Source organism: Crinia signifera, chromosome 5 (genome assembly GCF_055691185.1).
Source record: "Crinia signifera chromosome 5, ASM5569118v1, whole genome shotgun sequence".
Lineage (NCBI taxonomy): Eukaryota > Metazoa > Chordata > Amphibia > Anura > Myobatrachidae > Crinia > Crinia signifera.
The window spans coordinates 144808328-144834233 of record NC_139221.1 but is presented as its reverse complement, the minus strand read 5'-3'; the positions used below and the strand labels follow the sequence as shown (position 1 = coordinate 144834233).

The 25906-nt window shown below is 37.6% G+C and overlaps 1 protein-coding gene across 2 annotated transcripts in view; it reads right to left on the bottom strand.

The window, feature by feature from the left end:
• CDH18 (cadherin 18) overlaps nucleotides 1-25906 on the bottom strand; it is a 621311-nt gene that overhangs the window by 111044 nt on the left and 484361 nt on the right. For both annotated transcript variants that reach the window (XM_083188094.1, XM_083188093.1), the window contains 2 exons: nucleotides 24599-24766; nucleotides 10824-11005 (listed from right to left, as the gene is read on the bottom strand). In XM_083188094.1, the coding sequence (XP_083044220.1) occupies nucleotides 10824-11005; nucleotides 24599-24766 (350 nt within the window). The remainder of the gene's footprint in view (nucleotides 1-10823; nucleotides 11006-24598; nucleotides 24767-25906) is intronic.

Genomic DNA, 25906 nt, shown 5'->3' with positions numbered 1-25906 from the left:
CTTAGCCTACCACTTACTCCTGACTTGCTCTTTAGTGATATACACAGTCTAGCCCTGGACAGGGCTCCAATACTATTAGACTGGTAACATATGTACTTTATCCATCATAGATTAACCTCTTAATGTGTGGACCCAGTTATTAACGGTTATTTCCACATATTATACCCCAGCGGTCCTTTGCATATTGATAGGGCGAAGTCAGCACTACCTCTAAGAAGCGTTAACAAACTTTTGTACCTCTACACATTTAACTGGCACTATTTGTATAAATACACTATTTGGAGTAACCAGATCAAGGATGACAAAGGCCCCAGTGGCTGAAACGCGTTGGACACTACAAGAATCATCTTACAGCATTTCCAGCATTAATTAATGCACAGAACGAAGTCTCCTCCAAGCCGGAGTCGAGCGCTCGGTCCCCCGGTGACGTCATCGCGACAACCCGGAAGTAGCGTCCGAGCAGGCCGCACTTCCAGCAGAGCGGCTACACACTTCTCAGCCAGCCGGGTGAGCATCCCTCACCTCGGACTGGCACTGACAGCCCGGGACTTCAGCACAGCACCGCTGTGTACTACTCTGCAAGAGGATCACCTGGGTAAGACTCCTGGGAGCGGGACACCACCACCCAGCACAACCCACACAGTGATCAAGTGACTCTGCCTCCAGCCCCCATTGCTGCTGTAGCTCTGGACTGTACTTCCGCCCACTTGCCCCACATACAACCCCTTTTCCTTACCCAATACGCTCATCTGCCTACATAAGACATAAGCCTGCTGGCTTATGGTTAAAGGGTTCTGCTGACCCCTTACACCCGCAAGGGCTTATCACTGGCAGCCTCCACACCACCCCCACCTGTATGAGACATAAGCCTGCTAGGCTTATGGTAGAAAGGGGCCTGCTGGCACCCCAATTCCCCCACGGGGCTCATTCAAGGCTCTCACCATTCACCCTGATTTCATATGTACATTTGTTTGCAAATCTTAAAATAAAATCATTTTTGATTTCACATTATCAGCATCGTCTCACTCATTTGCACATACAAAGGAGAGCGCTTAACTAAAACCTCTGATTTATACAGTTACAATCTAGCTACTTGAGTAAGATATGTATATTGTTTTTATTATACAGTACATTGTTGAACTGAATCAAGTGAAACACCATTCCCTTCATCTTTTTATATATATATGAGTGACTTCATTCTTTAATCTTATAAACTTTGGTTAAATACAGTATGCATCTATGGTTTTGTTGTTTTTTACAGTGGTACCAGAGGTTTATATTTTTTTTCATATATAACAATTTTTAATGAAATGTTTTTAATCTGAAGTACACCCAATTCATGAACTTTATATTGAATTACTTTTTTGTGCTCTAATGTTACCTTTTAGACTTTAGGCTTAGTTATATTGCTTCTTTTTTAGGTGGCATTGAGATTGTTTTGGCTAACTACAAGGTTAAGGCACATCATTTTTTTTTTCTGTTAGCAAAATTGTATGAGATTATGTTATAAAACAGACAATGGTTTTACTGTTGCATATAACAATAGCTGTTCACTTTTCATCCAGCAATAGAGCAAGAACAATGTATAAAAATGTACTGTATAAAAAAGTACAATTTATTTTCCATAATTCAAAACAACACAAGTAATACATATATTTGTGAATATGTTTATAAAGACTAGTCTTATAAAATAAGAGTAAAATCATCAAAGCAACATAGTAAATGTTTACTACAAACCAGATTTGCAGAAATAAAGGATGAAGTTGAAAATGTTTTTATATTAGAAATAGAAAATCCTTTCAGATAAAGTAAAAAAAGAACATTGTTATTTTAAAACGAATTCCAACATATAAATTACTGACAATATTTTCATTTTACTTCAAAGAAACCTTTTTTATAATTTAAAGATAAAAAAAAAACTATTTTCCCTTTGCAGTTTTCTAGATTAAGGTACTTATGAAAAATTCTAGCTTCTTGGTAATGTATGTGACATGTGGGTTTGTCAATCCAAATGTTTAATCCAAGAAAACATTTTGAATCCTAGTTTTAGAAATATTTGCAAAAAAATGTATATTTTAATTCTAGAGCTCAACTGTAAATGATAGTCGTTTAATTATAGAGCTCAACTGTACTCTATGGTTTTAAAACCAGATGATTTTGTTCTTAAGGGATGAAGTCAAAAGGCTAAAGTTACATAAAAAGATAAAAAATGGGAAGACTAGATGATTCTTATCTTCCATCAAATTGTGTATGTCTGTAATTCTATTGTCATAATGTAGACAGCTGAATATTGTACATTTTTAGAACATCAACATTAGAGCTTGGAAGTGGATAGGACGGTTAAGGTTAGGCTGCAGACATAAGTTAGTGTTAAGGGGCATTATGGTTAGGCATTAGAGGAAGCATTACAGATAGAGGAGGCAGGGCTGGCAACAGAAAGCTTGGGGCCCGGTACACTGATATATCTGGCTGGCCCCCCTAACCACGCCCCCTTGAGCAAAACATTTTTAGTATACTGCATATTGAATGTGTTTTTTTATTGTTATAAAAGGAACATAATTGATATTCACTAATACCGGAGGACAGTCTGAGTAAGTACCCTTACAGGAACCAGGGGGTGCCTTTATAAACCATTGGTAGACACTGCACTGCCGCAGTAATGCTTACAGCCCCTGAGTGCCTCAGAACCTTGGGGACCCTCACAATCTTAAGGCCTGGTACAGGTGTCCCCTTTGACCCCCCACCCTGTCGCCTGCCCTAAGAGGAGGACCAAATGTCATAATCGCATGACTCCTGGGACCCAGCAAATACAAACTGTCTTTGGGAGCAGGTAAATCACTGCTGGCCCATTAGTGACAATGGGCCAGATGTACTAAGCTTTGAAAAGTGATAAAATGTAGAGTGATTACACAACCAGCCAATCAGCTCCTATCTGTCATTTTTCAAACCCAGCCTGTTACATGGCAGGAAGGAGCTGATTGGATGGTTAACATCTGGCCCAATATGTTAACATTTTATCATGAGAACATTTCATTGCTACAGCATCTGCACGACATGGTCAATATTGACATTATGACCATTCTGATAGTTTAACATTTTGTTAGGGATCACATGAAGCATGAAGCATAGTTTTGTGGCTGGTGGAATTGGAATATGTAAGACAAAATCAATTTTTTATACTAATACAGTATATTCTGTAAAAAAACTGGTTTTAGTTGAATGGAAGTACCATACCTAGCCTTCACTTTTCCCTCTATTAAATAATGCAACAAACAAAGCTTATTTCTATACACGTGGGTTTCCTCTGGATACTCCGGTTTCCTCCCACAATCCAACAAAATTAACCCTAGAATGTCTGTGTGCGTGTACATGTGATAGGCACTATAGACTGTAAACTCCACTGGGGCAGGGACTGATGTGAATGTTCAAATATTCTCTGTAAAGCGCTGTGGAGTATGTGTGCGCTATATACCGTAAGATACTGTTAATAAATAAATACACTTAATGTCAAAGTTATATCACAAAAAAAGTGTGTGAGTACTTTTTAATATATTAATTTAAAGTACCCTATAAATTCCATTAGTGCAGATATACCACTGCAACATTACAACTAACTAAAGAAAAGTGCTGTATATGTATTTCTCCTGCAACCCCAGGCACAGTATATTAAAAGTAAATAGACGTGGTATTTATGTTCTGAGGATTAGAAAATTATTGAAAAAGGAGAAAATATGCTCTTCATTTAAACAGATATCAAGATATATGTCATGCTATTGCTGTATAATACATTTTGGAGAGACAGAGACTTTGTAAATGACAATTTAAACAACATGGATCTACCATCTGAGGACATTACAACCGCAAGGATTAAATATTGATATTGATCTGAAAAGTTTTTTATAAAGACTATCTTTAACGTCACATTTTAACATATTTCACTAATTTTCGTGCAATACCAATATAAAGTTTGCTGCAAAAATGTATCTTTTATTTTTTAACAAAGAACAGAAAAGCGTAATGAATGTTTTTAAATAAACAGAGCTTGAATGTCAGCATGTGTATCCATGATTAAGCTCCCAGTGCACAAAACACATTGGAGGACAAAGTAGCATGGACCAGAGGCCCGTATTGCCGCAACTGGAAGAAGTCGTACAAGCCACTGGAGTAGAAGCTTCAGCTGCCCGAAGACGCAGAGACCCGCCAAAATAGTAAAGGATAGCTAGCTTACACTGCACTATGACAAACAAATAATATATTAAGCATGCAAACTCCTACCTCTTCAAAATTTGTACAAAGAGTTGTAACCACTGGTATTGCATTTTCAGTTTTATTTTTATTTTTAGCGCTTTGTTTTTTATCCATACAGTTCCTTATTCCAATATTTAGAGACTCTAAATTCTAACATAATTTCAAAGAATTTTTACTAGAAATAAGTAAAATTTTAAAAACTGCCTTTCATAATAATTTATTTCTGTAATTGGCCATTAAATTTCAATTATTCTGCTTATACAGTGGTCATGAAAAGTATTTTCCCATTTGACAAGCTTTCAAAACCCGGACCGAAAACGTCACCAAATGTGTACTGTAGCAGTCACTTTTCCAAAAAAGTAAAAAATGCTTACATACCACTAGGACTTCAGCAACATAGTTAAAGCTTATCATGCCAGATATACCCTATTGTAAGTTTATTTAGAACACCTACCTAAACAATGTATAACAAAAAACACACCTGAGACATAATAATGAGTAATAAAAAAAATAAGAGAAACTAGAAAATTTGATAGCACCAAACATCCACAAGGAAAACAACAGACGTGGTGAAATTTTATAGGATGAGAGATTCAGAAAGTGAGAGATTTAGTAAGAAATCTCCATATTTTTTTAAAGCGGCAATCATTTAGACTGCAAAACCAGTTTGATTTTGCAGTCTAAATGATTGCCGCTTTAAAAAACTGGAGATTTCTTACCAAATCTCTCACATTCTAAATCTCTCATCCTATAAAATGTCACCATAGATATAATAAGATGGATAAATGTTACATATAAATTATAATGTATAATAAAGTATAATGTATACTGTTACAGTAAACATACTACAGTATATAAGGGATAAAATGCCCATAATAGGGCTTTGCTTCACACTTTGCTCCACCCACCCTGTACCTGTGCTTAATCCATCATAACTACAATAAATGCCCCCCATGGTGAGTGGGTGGGGCTGTTTTCTCTGGACCTGTAGCCTGCATCTTAGAGATGCTCCATCCAGTAGAACAGATCCCACTGCTGTGTGAGAGAAGACATAAAGTGGTACATTTTCTAAGTTGGGAGTTCAACTGAAAATTAATCAGAATTTCCTTTCTTATTTATTTAGCACCTTCTAGAACAGGGGTGGCTAACCCATGGCTATCAAGCCGCGTGTGGCTATTTACTTAATGAGGTTCGGCTGAAGCCGAGCTCAGGGGGACAGAAACCTCCCGATGAGCAGAAGGGCAACTGGGGGTTGTCCGGTGGATTTAGAGGGTGGCAACTGGGGTAGTTGCTCCCCCTAACATACAGCTCCCTGCCACATGCTGCTGTGCCATGTTGGAGATCTGCATAAGTCTCTCCCACAACAGAGCGAGTCACCACTGGGTGTGACTGAGAGATAAGAGTCTAGCCAGCCGGTCAGCACCTCTGCAGGGAGAGCTCTCCCAAGTCCCAACCCTTCGCCTCCTCCCTTTGCTCTGTGTGTGAGTCTACGCAGCCAGCTGATAAGCAGAATTATTCTCACATGTCACTTGAGCTGCAGGAAAATGCCCTCCCCATATTGCTCACCCCTTAAGCAATTCCAGTCTCTTGAGGTCAGTGTCACATTTGTTTGCACTGTACAGCTTAGAAAGTGTCTGCAAACCCGTCATGGTGTTGGAAGATGTGCATACAGTGTCATAGCAGCAGCATTATGTAAAGAGAGGGTTCTGTGCAGTTGCCGGAAACTGGAGATAAGCTGCAGACTTCAGTGTTAATCTGCTCTCTGTATTGTGCCCTCTAACCACACTGAGTGCACTTTCTTTCAGAAGTGATGTTTCTATACTTATCTCACCAGTTGTAAATCACTGGTATAGACTATATGTCTGTTAAAACTGCTAGTAATGCAATACAGTATATTGGCATGTATTTCTTCCTATAAATAGACATTTACAGTTGGGAGTGGGCAACAATAGCATGATATTAAAAAATATGTACATTCAACAAAATATTCCAATAAGCTGGAAAAGGGAGGTGGAGGTCCCAAAGAAGTTGAGACTAAAAATGGGAGGCACAGGACTGGAAATGGGAGGAGTAATCATAAAGGAAGGAGTCTGCATTAATTCATAAACCACTCCCTTTAATTAAATTTCTAGCTCTGCCCCTGTCCCCAGGACGCAGCCACTGGAGTACAAGGAGTGACCCTGGAGCCGGCACATGCTCTGCCACACTTGGAGAACACTGAAATCAGAGTCTCTGGGACCATTGTCAATCACTTTCTGCTCTGCCTGCCCTCCTTTCCTGAGCCCTCCTGGCTTTTCCCCAGCAGTGGCTAGAAAAAAGTGTCAGATGCTTTATGTGGTCTATGCTATTTCAGATTGGTGCCTTGTCTTCAGGACACACCTTTTGTGTTTCTTGAAGACACTTTTCATGTCCCAGAGTGACACTTTTCTCTAGTTGTATGTGTGTGGGGAAATTCCACTCTCCTAATAGAGTGATCACCCATGCAGTGAAACATCTACCCCATATATATATATATATATATATATATATATATATATATATATGTGTGTGTGTGTGTGTCAAGCCAATCATACCAGCACTTTGATTTTCAGTGTCCTGGACGTTTTGAGCAGCGGGTACAGTGGGGGTCAGGGGAATGTCTTTAATGCAGCAGGGTTGCTGACATTTACTGCATGGCCCTTGTTCCTACTTGTTGCACACCATAACATATTTTTTAGTTCAATGCCTCTGATTCTAGAAGGCCACCCCTGTTCTAGAAGATAATAGATTGAATTTGATTGGTTGCTGTGGGGAACATCCCATCTTCAATAGAACGCCCTTCTTAGTAAAAATACCATAATGTCTCTTCCTGGAATGTGCTGAAGCCATGACCCAGGGTGCAGGTTGCAGCTGAGGGTAGGTATGGCTGATAACACATACAGGACATACCACCATCTGCAGTGGCACCAACAACACCAGCAAGCAATTAAGAAAAGAATAGTATGTTTCTCAGCAATAGCTCAGTAAAACAGATAAAACAGTAAAGTTGAAAGCCAGCAAGGGTTTAATACAATGTGGCTTTCTGAGAACAGAGAAGACCCACAATATCTTTAACCATCAGCAGTGAATTCAAGCACTTTCTGCCTTTATAACTGAAGGAAATAAATACAAATTAAAACAGCACTACATTTCTCAGCTGCACTAACCAGTGCATATGACAAGACATATGACAAGACAAAAACTGCTAATTTCCTAGTTCTATTGACAGTATGAAAGGAACATTCTAAGTATAGTAATAGTTGTGGATTAAATCATATAACTTTCACCGCAAAAAACAACAACTGTTCAGCCATAATATGCAGTTTGAATAAAATTTCATGAGAAGCTCATTCATATAATAAACAGACCAAAACCAAATTATCCAAGTGCTTCAAAAGTCAACAAATATGAATAGAAAATCAAATCGACTGAAAAATGAATTCCTTTTTAAACATAATTATAACCAATATGCTTACCACCACTGGAGTTTTTGCTATACTGTAATTTGTTGTTTGATGTGTTGTAGTTTATGAAGTACACACACATACTCAAAAGTACCTTACTATCAGTATGCCTTACAACACAGAAAACACATGTATATGTCTACTACTGTATATGCATATAATTGCCAAACATCTTTTACCATTATTAAATTGTATGGATACCACTAACAAAGTTTATATATATATATATATCATTAATGTTCCTTTTTTTTATTCCACCCAAGTCAAAGACAATAGGGCAACCATTTACAAATGAATTAATTGGCATCTTGTTTGACTACCAACTTCCCACTATATCCCTTTCATCTTCTTAACATTGCAAGAATATCTGTCATTAATAGCACAATCTCACAACTTGATAGTTTATGTCCAAATACCAAAAAGTATGCTACAGCATCACTGTTAAACGGTGTCCCGTTTGCATCAGTGACCAGAGATGGTCGCTGATGAAAAAAAGCAAGCTCCTGTGACCAGCGATCACTACGGGCAGAAAATGGGAGCACGTACCTGGCGATTTATCGCCGGTGCACACTCCGATCGCTGACAATATGGTCGCTCAATCTTATTGGGTATGGATCATAGGGCCGACAGCAGTAATGATGACATGTATTGGATCAACCAATGAAGGTTGACTTGGGCCAAGGTCAACACCTGAAAATGTCGACATGACCTTAGGTCAAAACAAGCATTACGTCGACATGTAGAAGGTCAACAGGCACCCATCTGACATGGATTTATACCATACTATATACAACTTCTTCAGCTGTAATGTACTGTATAAAGTAAATATAATAATATTAAAATACACAATTCAGGATCGAATAGGTAATGTATATTTTAAGGATAAAAACAGGAACACAATATGAAATTAGAGCATCATCTCTGTGGATGGTCTAATACATTTTAATGATATGGCAAAGGTAATAACTAGATATTAGGTTCAATGTTTTTGCCTTTACTGAAAGGCACAAATATAATATATTATATATAAAATTTAAATATGTATAATGCAATCTAATGAAATTAATACAATGTTGAAATTGAAGTAAATCATTGCAGCCCAAACCAGAGTTTTAATTAGCAGCTAACTAATGGTGCCCACACACGCACCGATTTCAGTGCTATGCGTTTTTGGCTGTACAATGGTTCTTTACAATTTTTCTGCCAGAATTAAGCATGACCCGATGTGATGGTTATTTTGCTGTCTGCGATGCGATGCTGTGCGATTTTAGCACATTTTTTCACTGGCTTTTTCTGACCTTTACTTTGTTCGAGTTCACATGTTTTAAACCTGCAATAAAGTTGTTGATAACAATTTGTATGTAATTATTTCCCCCCAAAAAAAAAAAAACGTCGTATAGCATCGGCTCGTATGCCTGTATAATGCGGAGCCCGATGCTATGCGATAATGTCCAAAAAAGTACCTGCTGCACATACTTTTTTGGACATCTAAAATCGCCCCCCGGGAACGCGCATAGCACAGCATTGCGTCGCACACGCCGCACGAATACACCCCGATAATTGTACGCACGATGCGTTTTGTACTTTAAAAGTACAAAACGCATTCTAAAATCGATGCGTGTGTGGGCTGCATAATGCAGCCCACACACGCATCGATTTTAGAATGCGTTTTGTACTTTTAAAGTACAAAACGCATCGTGTGTACAATTATCGGGGTGTATTCGTGCGGCGTGTGCGATGCGATGCTGTGCTATGCGCGTTCCCGGGGGCCGATTTTAGATGTCCAAAAAAGTATGTGCAGCAGGTACTTTTTTGGACATTATCGTATAGCATCGGGCTCAGCATTATACAGGCATACGAGCCGATGCTATACGACGGGTTTTTTTTTTTTGTGGGAAATAATTACATACAAATTGTTATCAACAACTTTATTGCAGGTTTAAAACATGTGAACTCGAACAAAGTAAAGGTCAGAAAAAGCCAGTGAAAAAATGTGCTTAAATCGCACAGCATCGCATCGCAGACAGCAAAATAACCATCACATCGGGTCATGCTTAATTCTGGCAGAAAAATTGTAAAGAACCATTGTACAGCCAAAAACGCATAGCACTGAAATCGGTGCGTGTGTGGGCACCATTACATACATGACTCATGAAAAACATGACTGATTTAGGTTTTATTATTTAATAAACAATGTAGGTATCATTTAATTATACAGAGTTTTGTTACATTTTCTAAACATTAATCCAATACAATAAAATAGATCTAACTTGCTTACCTGATCCTTTCCTTCAGGGAAAAATGTATGATTACCATCACCTGTGGGGAGCTAGGTAATTGATAAGAAAGGTGTTTCACCACAGGTGCTGGCAATCATACATTACCAGGGAAGTCCAGGAACAGAGCATTTTCTCCCTCAAGGAGAGGGTCAGGTAGGCAAGTATGAAATAGATTCTGAATGCCTTCACTGGATCTGTAATAAAAGGCACCAGAGTTTCCCAACTCCAATCATCAGATACCCCAAGAGTGCATGTTTTACAGATCTCCTAGTTGGTGCACAAGTGTATTCATTACTAGCTAACACATTTTAAAATATCTGCAGGTGGTGCCTATTATTTCAATTGATATACTAAAGAGATATGTAAAACATGCTCTGTTAGGTGTCCCTGGGAAATGGAGTTGGGAAACATTGGTTTCAAATAAAGCATTATTAGTTTTTATATGTTTTACATACATGAGGGACCATATACTTAGGGTTACCACCTAGTCCCTTTAATTCCGGACACATGTTAATTACACAGGTTCTGTGGCAGTTTAAAATCAGGTGAAGTGGAGTCTTGAAGTTAGCCAGCCACAGAACCTGTGTAATTAATATGTGTCCGGAATTAAAGGGACTAGGTGGTAACCCTACATATACTGTATATTTTAACTATAGTTTTATTTTTTAAATTTATTTATTTAGTTAGATGCATGGTGATGGACTGCACTTTGAAACTCTTCTGGCCATCACAGCTCTGATATAAAAATCACAGGATTAAAGTGAACTACTGTACATCTATGATACCTAAATCTCTATCAAAGTGAACAGTTTACCTTTTTAAGTAAAAGGATTCCCTCCCTTGTTTCTTTATCAGTGGATATGGAGAAAACACCATCTCCATTGATGATTGAGTACCTGGTGTCAGCATTAAGTCCAATGTCTGCATCATTAGCCCTGATTTTGCCAACAGCTGAGCCAACTTGCGCTGATTCAGGAACGTATAGCTGGTAATGTTCTGTGAAAACATTTAAAAAAAGTAATGATCACTTTCATAAGAGATAAGTCTAACAAATATATTGACATGAAAAGTATAATATTTATTTAGTGATTAATGTGTATTGTAAATGTACTACATGTATAGTGTCATTTGTATAAACACATACCTCCCAAAATGACCCTCTCCAAGAGAGACAAAATGCTATGTTTCTGGACTTTCTTCTTAATTTATGATTACCATCACCAGTGTTGAAGCAACTTTCTTATCAGTTAACCTGTTTAAAACAGGTGATGGCAATCAAACATTAATAGGAAAGAAATAGAGAAATGTGTCCATAGGTGCCGATTTATGTTTTTGCTGGTGGGTGCTCAAGCCAAAAATATAGAGGAGTGGTTTCATGGGGAAGTGGTGTGGCCACAAAATAATACCAATTTATATTACGGAGCACCGATGTCTCCAAAATTCAAATTACGGCAACAGAGTTCCACATACATAAATGTCCCCACAGTGCAGGTACATAAACGCCCCCACAATGCAGGCACTCCGCGGACAGAATACACTCTTCCCAGCCTACTGTTTTCCAGGTGGCGGGTCCGGCAAAGTGGGTGCTGCAGCTGCAAATTAGCAAGTTAATATGGCGGCCCAGCAGCGGGACTCGGCCCCGTGGGTGCTCATCAATTTCTGTGGGTGCTTGGGCCCTCGACCACCCACAGAATCGGCACCTATGATTGTGTCCCTCCTGGGGAGGGTCATGCTGGGAGGCATGTAAACAAACAATGGTACAAGTGAGTTTTTAATACCTAATAGAGGTTGAGTATCCCTTATCCAAAAATCTGTTTTCTAAATTATTCCGAAAACCATACATTCCTGAAAGTGAAGTTTAAAAATTGTTCTTGCTAAAACCACTAATGGGGACATCTGCAACAGCACTACAGAGGACATGATATGTAACTAACACTACATTTGTGCAAGAAAATTATTATTTAGCATTTAAATTCAGTACACAAACTTTGCTTCATATATTGAAACCTTGTTTTATGCACAAATAAAATATATTTGTGTGTATTGCATGTGTTGATGAGTTTATACAACATAAATGCAAGATACCTCAAGATACATCATTTAAATATAAAAATATTCTAAAATACGAAATAATCCATCATCCAAAATTCTTCTGGTCCTGAACATTTTGGATAAGGGATACTCAAACTTTATATATATTTTTTGGGGTACTTGTGTAGTTTCACGGCGCCAGCATGGCACCATGCTACTTCCGGTTTGTACGCTCAGCAAACTATCTAAAATAAAGTCACTTAACTCCATGCCAATGTGTATAGTTCATACCCCCAATATCCACGTTGGCATGGACTTGATTTTAGATAGCATGGCGAGCGTAGCGAGCCACCGAGCCCGCAGCGTGGGCGAGCGAGCCCCGCAAGGGGACTCAAACACACGGCGCCATGCTGGCGTCGTAAAACTACACAAGTACCTTTTTTTGCATATGATCTTTTTATTTTGTTGTGCTTACACTTATATTATTATTATTATTATTATTATTATTAAAATGATTATTATTGTAATAATAATAATAGTAGTAATAAAGTCTGAAATATGGATTATAACTCGTAATGCCCACACATCATTCAATGTTATTAATACTCATAATTCTTAATAATGTATGTACTGTATGTTGCCAGGATTTAAGCTTTTATTTAGTAAACACCTTTATTTATAAGACAAATTATTTATAATAAATTAATTTCTTAGGATAACTGTAGCTCCTATACATTTGCAACACTATGGAATATGCAATTAAATAATGAATGTTCCTGGTAAGTATAATTAACAATATAACCATTATGATACAAAACTAAATTAATTTTCTGCCTTACTGCTAAGGCATTTGTTGCATTGAATCATTTATCATTCACTGGAGGAAAGCAGTTAGTTGAAAACAAGTTATACTTTATTTGCTACATTTCCAATTCTTCCAAAGGAAAAATAAAACTGCCATTAGATAATACTTTTATTTTGATATATTGCTTGAAAGCTTCCTTTCCTTACAGTTAAACTAGGAACAAAGTACCGAATCAGAATTGATTTCAATGGTGACTAGCTATGAATCGCAATCACACTATTAACTTTAAGCCTTTAAGTCTTTGTGAGGTATACAGTGATATTACTTCTCAAGATGAGATGAATTCATTTACCACTACAACCTCTGCATACCATGCAACATATTGGGATCTGACTAAAAACTATAGCTCGATTTTCTGAAAAATATAGTACCACAGAGCTCTGCTGCTGATTGATAGAGAAAAATTATCTCTTCTGGCACAACGTTTAAATGATAAACTGTTGCTTCAAATAGAAATGCTGACGTATAAAAAAAAGTTTCATTATTTGTTTTAAAATGTCTTCTCATCGATTTTGTTCTTATTGCTTTCATTTTAAAAGAACTGTAAAGGAAAATGTATACAAAAAAAAGTAATACAAATAATAATAATTTTATTTATACAGCTTTTCTCTCCAGTATTAATCCAAAGTGCTTTATATTTGATTGTAAAATGTTACAAATAGTTATAGTAAGGGAATACAACATATGGAGTACATTTCTGGGAATCTAGACATCAATTAATATGACAAAACAGCTATATCGCATTAGAGTTGTTTAATAATTGACAGTAATTTGTCACATCTGAAATATCCACAGCAGCTGTATGTATTACATGTACATACAGTATATGTACCCCATATGTACACACAGTATATGGGGGACATTTGCTTAGAAGGGAGTTCTCTTTCCCATGTGATGTTGCTATGGGCAACCAATCAGAATCTACTACTTATTTAGCACATTCTAGAAGAAACTGATAGTCCTGTCCTACAGTATACAGTATATGTGCTGATTGATACCTGTTCTCTATCTGTACACTGATAGCAGCTACAGCTTCATTCCTTCGTTCCTCATTCTGAACTTTGTACTGTATGTATTAACTATGCAGCCATTTCCACCAGGTTTTGTTATATTCCCTTTACAATGTAAGCTCTGATGAGCTCTTCCCTCATATGCCTTTCCTTCTCTTACTTAACAATCTTCAAATCCTATAGTTTTACTTATTTTATGTTGTTTGCTGTTGCAGCTATGTTAACGTACCCTATACTTGAGCGCTATTATATTCCACTGTATGTTACTGTTTTGCTTATTCATTTATGTACGTGTAATTAGGCACTGTGGATCCCTTATGGCACCATATAAATAAAGGATATCAATAATAATTATATTATCCTTAATTTAGCAGCTTTAACATAACAGTAATTAACATAACAGTTGACTCTTCAGTCAAGTATTTGATGTTTGGACATGCATTGAGCATGTCTCTTGGACTTTATACAATTAATTTTGTATTATTTTGTATGCTCCCATATGCATTTAAACAAGTTTAATTATTCCTTAATATAATTGAGAATTAGTATTTCTTGTTCTGCTAAATAATATCTATCCACTGATATTTGCAGGCCTCATAATCTGAAATCAACCTCTTCTGCATTCACACCAGTGATTTCCATAACGTTTTATTAAAAGCAACCTTATCTAATTAGATGTGATAGTTAATGGACACCCAAAGCAATTGAATGACTCCATCATGTGCTACTTAATTAGCACATTGCGTAAAACAGTTGAAATTAAGCAACATAGCAGAACTGGGTACATATAAACTCAATTTCTCTGTATGATTAAGAAGCAATCTTCATATATTCCAAACTTGCTGATCCTTGTTCATAAATCACAAATAGTCCCATGAATTCATGAATTATTCATACTAACCACAACTGGTGAGATGGATCTCTTCCATGCATTTCATACTGTATTTTCATTGGGCTATGTTGAGAGTATAAAGATATATCATAGTCATATCACAAGAATATGAGATGCTATTGGACTGGCTCCTGGATGGCTAATTGTGAGCCTGTAACCTTACAATTTTAATTTATTTTAGGCAGAGGGGGGTAGGGTTAGGATTGGGCAGTAAGGGTGCAGGAAAGAAGGGTTAGGGTAAGGTACTAAAAATAATGGTTAGGGATGTGCACTAAGAGGGAGGGTTAGGCTGCAGGAAGAGGGTCAGGCACTAACAGCGTGGTATATGGTTAGGTTGACATAGGGATATGCCTAGGGAGGATTAGGTTCTGTGGGGTAGGGGGAAAGGGCATCCTGACCACCGGCCATATGTAAACGATATCAGTTATATTGTCACAAATAGTATATTTAGCTATGTCTATACATTAGTTGTATAGTAATTTCCAGGAACTGTTGAGGGAAAGGAATGCACAGATGATCTAATTTCACATGGTTTATGGTCAATGTAATAAAATAAACAAAATACAAACCTATAACTTCACAGCTTTCTTTGATATACAATAACAGCTGCTACAGATGCAATCCAGATGATAGGTCAACCCTAATTAATGTAGGTTAACAGTCAATAGGTGGACACCATATGGTCTAGATACATTAAAAATGTTGAAAAGGTCGACGTGTAATGACAATTGTCACACAAATGGTTTGACATACTTTTCTTTATGTATGTATATATATTGGCTAAACCCACAGAGGAACAATCATCCTTTTTTCCCCAACGCAAGCCACGATACAATCGGGGACCCAATAAAGCTATGGGTGACTCTAGCACCTCGATGAGTGATGCAGATTCTCAAGCATCTACTTCAAGCCAGCACCCTTTAGGAGTAACAACAAGGTGAGCAGGCCAAAAGTCCCCCGCAGCCGCACCAGGATGGGGGGCCAAGGCAAGAGAGGGCAAACTAGCCAAGAAAACAACTCGTTGACCTCAACAGTATTTAATTTGACAGATGTTTCATTAACCACCAATGAACATAATATTCTATCAAAGGGACCATCATTTGTACCTATGACCTCATTCGATCTGTTTCAGTGGTAAGTAGAAAATTACAGGTTCAATAGAACTCTGAGATTGATAGAACATTTTGGTAATTGTCCACAACTAACCAAGGAGAACATTGTCCCATCTCAACTTAAAATAACTCCATAGAAAATCTACTTTTATCCTGTATCCATTAATCCTAGTATAAAAACTTTCTGCCGCATGATAGAACAGACGGGACTTAACACTACCACAAAAGGTGACTACTTTCCCTAATTTTACATCTCTGGAAAAACAAGCATTAAAAAATTTCAGTGATCGCACTGATGTAATCAGGAATGCAGATAAGGGGGGAGGAGTAGTTGTGCAAAGTACTAAGGCATATGTCAAAGAATGCTATCGTCATTTAGATGATAGGCTTATTTATGATTTGCTGGAATGTGACCCTACTATGAAGTATAAAAGTGAATTGGATAATGTATTGCGGGCAGCTGTTGATAATGCATTTATAACTACTGATATTAAAAAAGCATTAACTGTTGATTTTCCAATGGTGCCATTGTTTTATACACTGCCCAAAATACACAAAAGTTTGTGCGATCCCCCTGGCAGACCAATCATATCTGCCAGGGGGTCCCTATACCAATCTGTGTCTACTTACCTTGACTTGTATTTAAATCCTTGTGTACAGCATTCAAATATATCTTAGATCAGGGATACCACAGATCTTATACACAGGCTTGAGGGGTTAAACATTAATGATACCAATATCACTTTATGCAGTGCTGACGTAGTCAGTTTATATAGATGCATCCCCCATGAGGCTGGTATAGATGCTGTGGTTGACTTGATTACAGAGAATGCACATTATAGAGGGCCACCTATTGCACTAGTTGTTGATCTGTTAAAAATGACCCTCACAAGAAATTCATTTTATTTTGATGGGCATTTCTATTTACAGAGGCAGGGCTGTGCGATGGGGTCTAATGTGGCCCCATCGTATGCCATTGTCTTTATGATACGCCTAGAGACTCAGCTCATTTATCAACAACCATACAACATTGAAATAATTTTGTTTGTCAGATTTATCGATGATCTCCTATTTATCCATAGAGAAAAAAAACTAGTACAAAATGTTCTTGATAAACATAACGAGACAGTGTAATCAAATTTACTTATTCCATCAGCAAGTCTCAAGTACATTTTTTGGATGTTAATCGATGGTAAAATTGACATTGATGTTTTTGTTAAATCCACTGATAGAAACACAATTCTTTGATCAGACAGTTTCCACCCTCCAGCATTAAAATTTGGTTTACCTTATTCCCAGATGCTAAGAGTAAAGCACATAGTGAGTATTCCTGAGAAAGTAGAACCTGCCCTCAATAAAATGGTGACTAAATTCCAACAATGAGGTTACAATAAAAAAAGACCTTTTGACAGTAAAACCGAAAGTACTGGATACACCCAAAGCTCAGACATTAAAACAAAAAACTAGAGAAGACTCTACACCCATAATACCTTGTGTCAATAGATTTACTACCCTGAGTATGGCATCCAATAAATAAAATAAGCAATTATAGCCAAATATTAACAGTGATAAACAACTACATGGGTTTACATGATACCCGTTTAATGCCTGCATACAGTATATGAGAGGGAAGAACCTCTGTGATAGATTGGTTAAATTGGATGTTACTAATCTAAACAAATCTCCTTCTACTCAACATTTTTTGTCTAAAAGCCCTGGGTGTTATCGATGTACGGGCTGTACTACATGTAGCTCTTTATTAACTGGCAATGCGTTCCACCAACCTTACACTGGAGAAAAGTTATTTATAAAATATGTCCTTTCTTGCTCCTCTAAGTTTTTCGTGTATGCACTCACCTTCCCGTGTGGATTCATTTATGTTGGTAAAACAACTACCACTTTTAAAGAAAGAATGGCTAACCATCGCTGCACAATTTGTGCAGCTTTAAAAACTAAAAGCAGTGATCATCCAGTGGCTAGACACTGCGTACATCAGGTCATTCTATAGCCAGTATGAGATCCAAGATTATTGATAACATTCCAGAAAGTATAGGAATCAAAAATTACACGAGTGTATGTGGATTTACATATTAGACATCTTATCCCCTAAAGGGTTAAATGAGTATGCCGGACTAGGGTGCTTTTTATGAGATTAAATATGTTAATATTTCTTTACGTTTTTGTGCCTCTCTATGTATGCTATTATGTTATTTCTTACTACGGTTTAAAGATACTTATTGACTGATATAAATTGCAACAAATTGCCATAAAATGCAGTGATTGTTTTTAAATATATATTTCTGTCTAGGTACTTTGCACATTGTTACCATGGTACCGGAAATGCTACCTGGCCTGACGCTAGTCAGTGATGTCATCAGCAGTTGCAGACGAGAACTTCGGTGCATGCTGAGAGGACCGCTGCTAGCAGGGTGACATGGCTGTGGTAAGTTTTTAATTGCGGGGTGTGTCTTGGAAGGGGTATAAGTGTATGTATGTTTCACTGTGCACTTTATCCCTGACGATGGGTTGTGACTGAAACATGTTCGATATTGAATAAAAAGTTGCTGATTTTCAACACATAAGAAGTCTATCAAGTGCCGCTTGTTTCCTAAGTTTTTTTATTTCTATCATTTACCATTCACCTGGACTATGATTGGGAAAAGTATCCTTGCCCACAGAACATTGTAATTAATTTGGATTTAAAGTGGCTTATAATGGTAAACAGTAAATCCCAGTGTTGACTTTTTGGGTTGACCATTTCCTTGTCCACCTTTTCACCTGTCTACCTTTTCCGTTTTGACCTTTTGGCTCAATTGATCTGTTTACTCAGTCAACCTATGCCTGGTCAACCACATGGAGTTGACCTATTGACTGTAAACCTAATTAGGGTCAATCCAATAATCCATATCTGTATATAGTAGTAGATATGGTTACCATTAAAAAGGAGAATACAGTACTTCCCAGGTAGAAAATAAATATACATTTTCCAGTCATTCCATTTTAATCATTCTGAATTATCAATACTGTATGTTGTCCCATGGCCGCATATAAACATTTCCTCTAATTTACACACAGCCCAATAATGCAAACTGCTTTATAGAAACATAAAATTCCACTTAGCACAATATATTGATCTCAGAAATACACATTTGTATTACAAAAGTGAATTTTTCATATAAAAAGTTAAATTATGTGGTTTCCTGGATATACTAACAGTAGGAGAGAAACATTGTTTCAGGAAATAATGTGCAACTTATATTACAAGCAGCAGTAAACATACTAAATATAACTTTTAGCTTTCACAGATTCCATATTTTAGTGCAATGTTTTTGTGAATACTGAGACTGAAATAAAAACTTTTTTTCAACTGAATAATGTGACAAAACACGTCTGAACACAAATTCATTGTTGAAAGAGCCTAAATAAAATGTCAAAAACCTAGCATTAACATGACAAGCCGAGTATCCTACATGTTTCTTTAATGGATTACCTTTTCCACAAATAGACAATACCTATAAATGCACAATGGCTGGACTAATTACAATTTATGGGTTAGTATCATTTCTACAATTTGTAAAATTATTTGGAAAATATATAATAAACCAGATTTATCAAACTGGGAGGTCACTTATTGGTGGAAAAATATTTGAAAACAATAAGAATGCCTATTGAAGGTGAGATAGCTTGAATCACTTGTGTGTGCTTAGTAGTTTCCTAGATGACTGCTGAACAAATAGACAGGAGTTATGTAGCCCATACATGAACACAGATCTTCCTTGTGATGATCATTGTACTAAAAAAATTATCAAGAGCTATAATTTGGAAAACCTCGATTCACTTTTTTGAACCAAAAATTTTTGGAATCAAAGAAAGAAATTTTAACATGTTGCATATTGCAGATTAACTGAGAATCGGCCATCAACGCTGATCACTAGTTTCCAAATCAGATCAGTGAGACAGTTGGTCAATGGGAAATTTAAGATCACACAGAAAATATATGGGGCCCCAAAGTTGTACACAAAGGACCATGCCTTACTGTATGTGCTTTGAAATCATGGTCATATACATTTTAGTTGTCAGAAAGGTATTATTGTGTACTGTTTTCCATTGCTCTCTAAAAATAAATTACTATATTTTAATTATCATTCCCATAAGACTGTAAGGCTGTGTGTATACTGTAATATTACTTTTTGATCCTATAAGTCATAGTCTGTTTTCATGGTGAATTATAGAATGTAGATGGAGTTGAATGGAAAACTAATTGAAGCTGGGCCAGAATCTTTACACAATTACCAGGTAAAGCAAAACCATAAAATAGGTTCTGCCAAACACCAGAGTTTGATAAAGATAACATTTAAACATACTAGACTTGTGCAATACACTTCAAACACATCGGCAGATAAACTAACAAACTATGAAACAATCAAGTTGCAAATAGTGCTAAAATATGTAAATTAAAGTGAATGGACACTGACATAAATATTTTGTACAGTAGGTCCAGCATGTACAGGTATTACTGCAGACACCCTTATTGGTAAGCTAGTCAGGCAATAAATAGTATGTTGGTAGTGCTCTGGAGTATAATGTTAAAGTTTATTAATAGTACAAAAATGTTTATCCAATAAGGTTCATAGAAACAGTAAATTGTATGCAAATTCTCCATAAGTTTCTGGAAAGCAGCAATCAGTATATGTAAGGCTTATTTATCTCCCCTGCACTGCATTCTGCGGTTGTCTCCTGTCTCATCTTGCTTAAAGGAATTTCCTCTCTCCCTGGCTACACATTCATTCTGGCTGCCACACTAAATAATATATGCCTCATTGACTTATCTGAATTTGTCAAACCTACATTAAGACTTGATGGAACTGGTATCTGGATTGCTGCCCCACAAACTGGGATGCTCCTTTCTCAATGGATCTTTGACCTTGGAATGGGTTCAATGGATTGGCTCACCCTTATCTAGTTACTATGTGGATCCTTAACTATGTGTACTAATCACACTCTATTTGTTTCAGGACTTATCCCATATGGTAGTGACTAAACGGCAAGAGTTTGCTCCCATTTTTAAATGCCTCTTTATAAATGGTCTTCATTTTGCCTTATTGTACTGTACCTGGTCAAATTAAGAGTTTGCAATGGGAGAAAACCAAATAATTTTCTCAAACTCCCTTGCTGCCAAGAACTATCTACACACATTGTCCTTTTGACTCCTATTGTTACTCCCTCCTCCTTGCTTCATTTTACTATGTTCATACTTTTCCTTCTTATTACCCAACTCTCAACCTTTTTCTCCTTGCCCTCCTGCTTTATCATTTTAAACCCACCCATTTAAACCCACCTCAGTGAATTCTGCTGGTCTTCCTCTACTCTCATTTTTCCCTTACATTGGTTCACATTTTTATTTGGTTTAAGTAGCCATGCTGGCTTCATGCTTTGGAATGGTCATAGATAATGCTTTGTTTTTCCTCATTATTCGTATTACAGTTTTTTTGTTCCCCCCTACTGTGGATTGTTTCACCACACCTTCCTCTCATTGATATAAATATGCATTTGCAAACTCCCTCAGGCCCAAGTTAAAATTTGTCATGTGGAATCTCAAATGCCTAAACACTCTCTTAAAGTGCAAAAAAGTTCTTCAATATATCAAATGTATGCTCAGCTACAAGACTGTGCAGTGTTATTTCTCTGTGAATACTTCAATACTATACAACTCCTAATCCTTGTTCGGGCCTTGGAATCAAGTAGGTATTGGGAGACTTCACCTTTCCTGGGATTTCTGAGCAACAACTTCCAAAATCACATGAATACACCACTTTTTCAAGCTCACACCATACCACTTCTCTAATTATCTGGGTGGTAAAATATGACATTGATAAATAGACATTTTTGATGCTTCAAGGTTGGTTCACCTTTTCCTACATTTCCCTCTGTCTCAATCTTATAACTGGTTATTTCTACCTTATCTGACACAATTGGCTGACTTATGGACACACCTGAAGTATGAATTCCTTAAACACTGCCTGAAGTAATTGTCTCACACTATAAATGTAAGAAAAATGTTCTGAAGTTGGTGGTATACAGTGCACTCTATTACTGCATACACACACTATAACCCATACATAAAGCTTTCAGTTTCAATGTATCAATACAAAAAATATATAAATATATTATTTGAGGTTAGAAAGAGTGGTATAATATCGAAATGCTCAATATGTTGACAGGGACGTGCAGTCAGGGGAGGCAGGGGAGGCAGTGCCTCCCCTGTCATTAATGATCAAAATGATACAAAGAAGATTCTTATGACACCTATTCTGTTTCATAAATATCTTCTTTATACTAAACTAAAGATTTGCAGTGCCATGTAATATTTAATGTGATTTCGGAGGCACCAAAAGCGGTGCCTCCGGCTGTCTATTACAAAATGCTGGGTCCAGAGGGCGGGCAGGGGGCGAGGACCAGCAGATGGCTGTAAAAGCCCATTCAAAAATCTATTGGAAGCGGCACCGTTCCAGGTGCCGCGGTGACAGGGACGTGCTTTCATCCACTATAACAGCACGTCCCTGTCACTGAAACCAATGTGATTGGTTACGGGCAGGACTTACTGTGCATCCGGCTGTGCTCCCGTCAGACCATCCACGATCACTGACAGCAGCACTCTTGACCCCGTCCCCATCCCCATCCTGCTGTCATTTGGCGCAGACACTGTGCGCCGCGGCTCCCTGGGGTGCTCTGTCACAGGGGTGCCGCGGCCGATGTCCAGGCAGGGTAGCCACATGTATGGGCTGGGCAGAGTCAGCCATCGCCGGGGGTGGTGTGCAGCAGGCATGTGCTTGAGTGAGCGGAGGCAGCCTGCGCGCAAGGTGGGGGGGAGGTCATGGCAGCTGTCAGAGCAGAGAAGCAGAATTAGTGCTGTGCTGGCTGGCAAGCCCTCTGCCAGTAGCAGCGCCGCCGTCCTTTGCTCCCCCAGAGGTTGCTGGTGAGCGTACCCGGCAGCCAGCAGACGCCGAACAGGAGATCCTGCGGGCGCCGAACAGGAGATCCTGCGGGCACTGAACTGGTGACCCCATGGGTGCCGAACTAGAGCTCCTATGGACGTGGAACAGGAGAACCGGCAGCCAGTGATAAAAGGCAGGTGAGGGGACACATGCTATATTTTCAGTGTGAATTTATGAAATATAATATAGTGTGGCGAATGTTGTAGGACCAATTGAAGCAGGAGGGAGGTGTTACTGCAGCAGTTAGTGGATGATTCTAATGAGGAGAAGAAGGAGTCCACTATGAATACCAAAACTAAGGACCTGATTCATACCTGTTCACTAGGCTGCATACACTCATAGCCTAGCGAACAGGTCTGAATCAGGCCCATTTGTCTCTCACTACCCTTTTTGTTCTGCCCCCACTGTAGTGACAATGGTGGTGGAGGGGGCCCCATTCAAGGTTTTGCTATGGGGCCCACACAGTTCTAGTTCTGCCCCTGTGTGTGTGTGTGTGTGTGCTATAATATAAGTGACTAATACAATTAATGGAGGGGGAGGTCTTGGTGCATGAATACATAGGGACCCATTTATTAAAAATTGCATCATGTAATGGGCATTATGGTGTGTGGTGTCATATGTAATGGGCACTGCATTGTGTGGCGCAATGTGTAATGGGCATTACGGTGTGGGGCATCAAGTGTAATGGGCATTACAGTGTCTGGCATCATATGTAATGGACACTACAGTGTGTGGTGTCAAAGGTAATGAGCATTACTGTATGCATTTTCATGTGTAATGGGCATTATGGTGTGTGTTGTAGGCCGGGTGCCTCACCAGCCACTAAGCTCACCGCACGTCACTGTATGTTGACAACGAACATGTTCATATTCACAAAATCCACACTGACATAATGTTGATTTTATAAGGATTTTGATATATAATTTATGGTTATGCAGGCTGTAGTTAGGGAAAGGCTGCAAATATGGCCAAGTTTAGGGTTATGCTTTCATAGGCGTGGGAAAAGGGTTAGCTGCAATTAGCGTTATTCTAAAGTTGAGATTAATTTAACGTAGACAATGTAAGTGTTGATATGTTAAATCATCAACATTCTGTATGTCCACATTTCTAATCACATGTGAAAGACAAATCCAACTGAAGATTCAAAATATAAACACTGTGCTGTAAAAAGCATGTGCAATTATACTATTTGTCAATAATGGTTAATTGATTACTTATCAGTCATGTATCGGACTGTTATCCTGTAATAAAATAAGGGATTCAATTTAATAATCAGAAACCTTGAGTTAAAGGCTTCCAACCTGCAAACAGTACTACTAACTTCCCTTTCTATTGCCTGCCTTAGACACCCAAAGCATAATCCCTGAAAAATGCTGGCATCGGGAAAGAGCTTACTGGCATCAGGAATAATAGGATAGCTGCAGGGAAATTAATTAGCTGCTAATAGGATAACCCCTAAATGTTAATAAGAAAACTAGATATACATTCGTATGTATGTACTGTTTTAATTTATATTAATTTTTTATAATATCATATGCAGAATCACTCTTCCCTTCATGGATATATACTGTTTTAGTACAATTTTCTATAATCTAGACATTGCAGCTCTATATATACAGTATATTACACATTCAACTTAAATAACAGAATTGTTAAGAAGATCAAAGAAAAAGGACCTTCATACTTTGAGGAAATCTTGGTGGGTTATCATTGACATCAATAAGTGTGACATTGATAGTAGTTGATCCAGATAGTCCTCCAACTTGACCTGCCATATCCTTGGCTTGAATAACAACAGAGTAATGTTCTCTAGCTTCTCTGTCCATGTTTGGTAGTGCTGTCCTTATAACTCCTGCAAAAAAAAATATATTATTGCATTAGTAAAACAATTCAATGTATACAAAGTAGAAATGCATGGCACACTAGGGGAATATTCACGTTAACCAATGAGCATGTTACATGTACGGAAATTATAGTTTCCACAAGTTTTTAGTAATGAGTCCATTCAACATTGGTGGAAAGTTTTCGGAGTTTGCCTGCAGCAAACATTACCATCTACAGATGCTATTGGTTCAAGGAGCCCCACTTCTTCCTATGGGAAAGAGGTTTGGTACAAATAGGGATCACCCTCTAAATTCCTGAGGCAGTGCATATCCATAATCTCACATATTCACACAGATGAGTTCATTGCATCACTGTAAAATTCCACTGCTACTAATTAGCAACAGAGCAATATTGAATTACTCTGGTAAATTTATTATGCACAGCAATGATTTGCATAGATTTGTGTACTTATTATTTTGGGTCAATAGTCCCCTTATAATGAATTGGCCCCCAGACAACTTAAGCATAGAGGTACATAACTTTTATGAAATCATATATTCAGTGTTTTGCCCTACTATAAAACATATGAATAATATATTTTGACAAGATCCCACAGCATTGGCCAAGTACAATAGGTTGTAAGAATAAAATAGATGTGAGCAGTGCTATTTTTCAGCAGGAACCAGATAGAAACTCAGTTCCTGAACCTCTAATTAAATATGTCTTTGTTTCTATATGGAATCTCTCTCTCTCTCTCTTTTTTATTTTTTTCCAGAAAAATGGTACTGGATGTGAGCATAGGGATAGAAAATATTTGAAATGATACAATAGCTATCATTTGAGTTACTGTAACTAGTACTAAATCTGTTATATAGTGCTACAGTATATCTGAGACCAATTCCAATGTGTGGAGCCCCATCTGATCCCATACTCACTTTGCAGAATCCTTGCTCTGCTAAAAGTATGTAAAGCCACCTGTTGTATCACATATAATAACAGTACAGCAGATCTAACAAATCTTTTCACATTAAAAAATGTGCAAATTGTTTTATGGTACAGTAATCATGCTTATATAGGTATATGACTATGAGCAATTACATAAAACACATACTCATTGTGAATTATACTCACTTATTTGCGAGCATCCTGTATTAATTATCAATTGTCA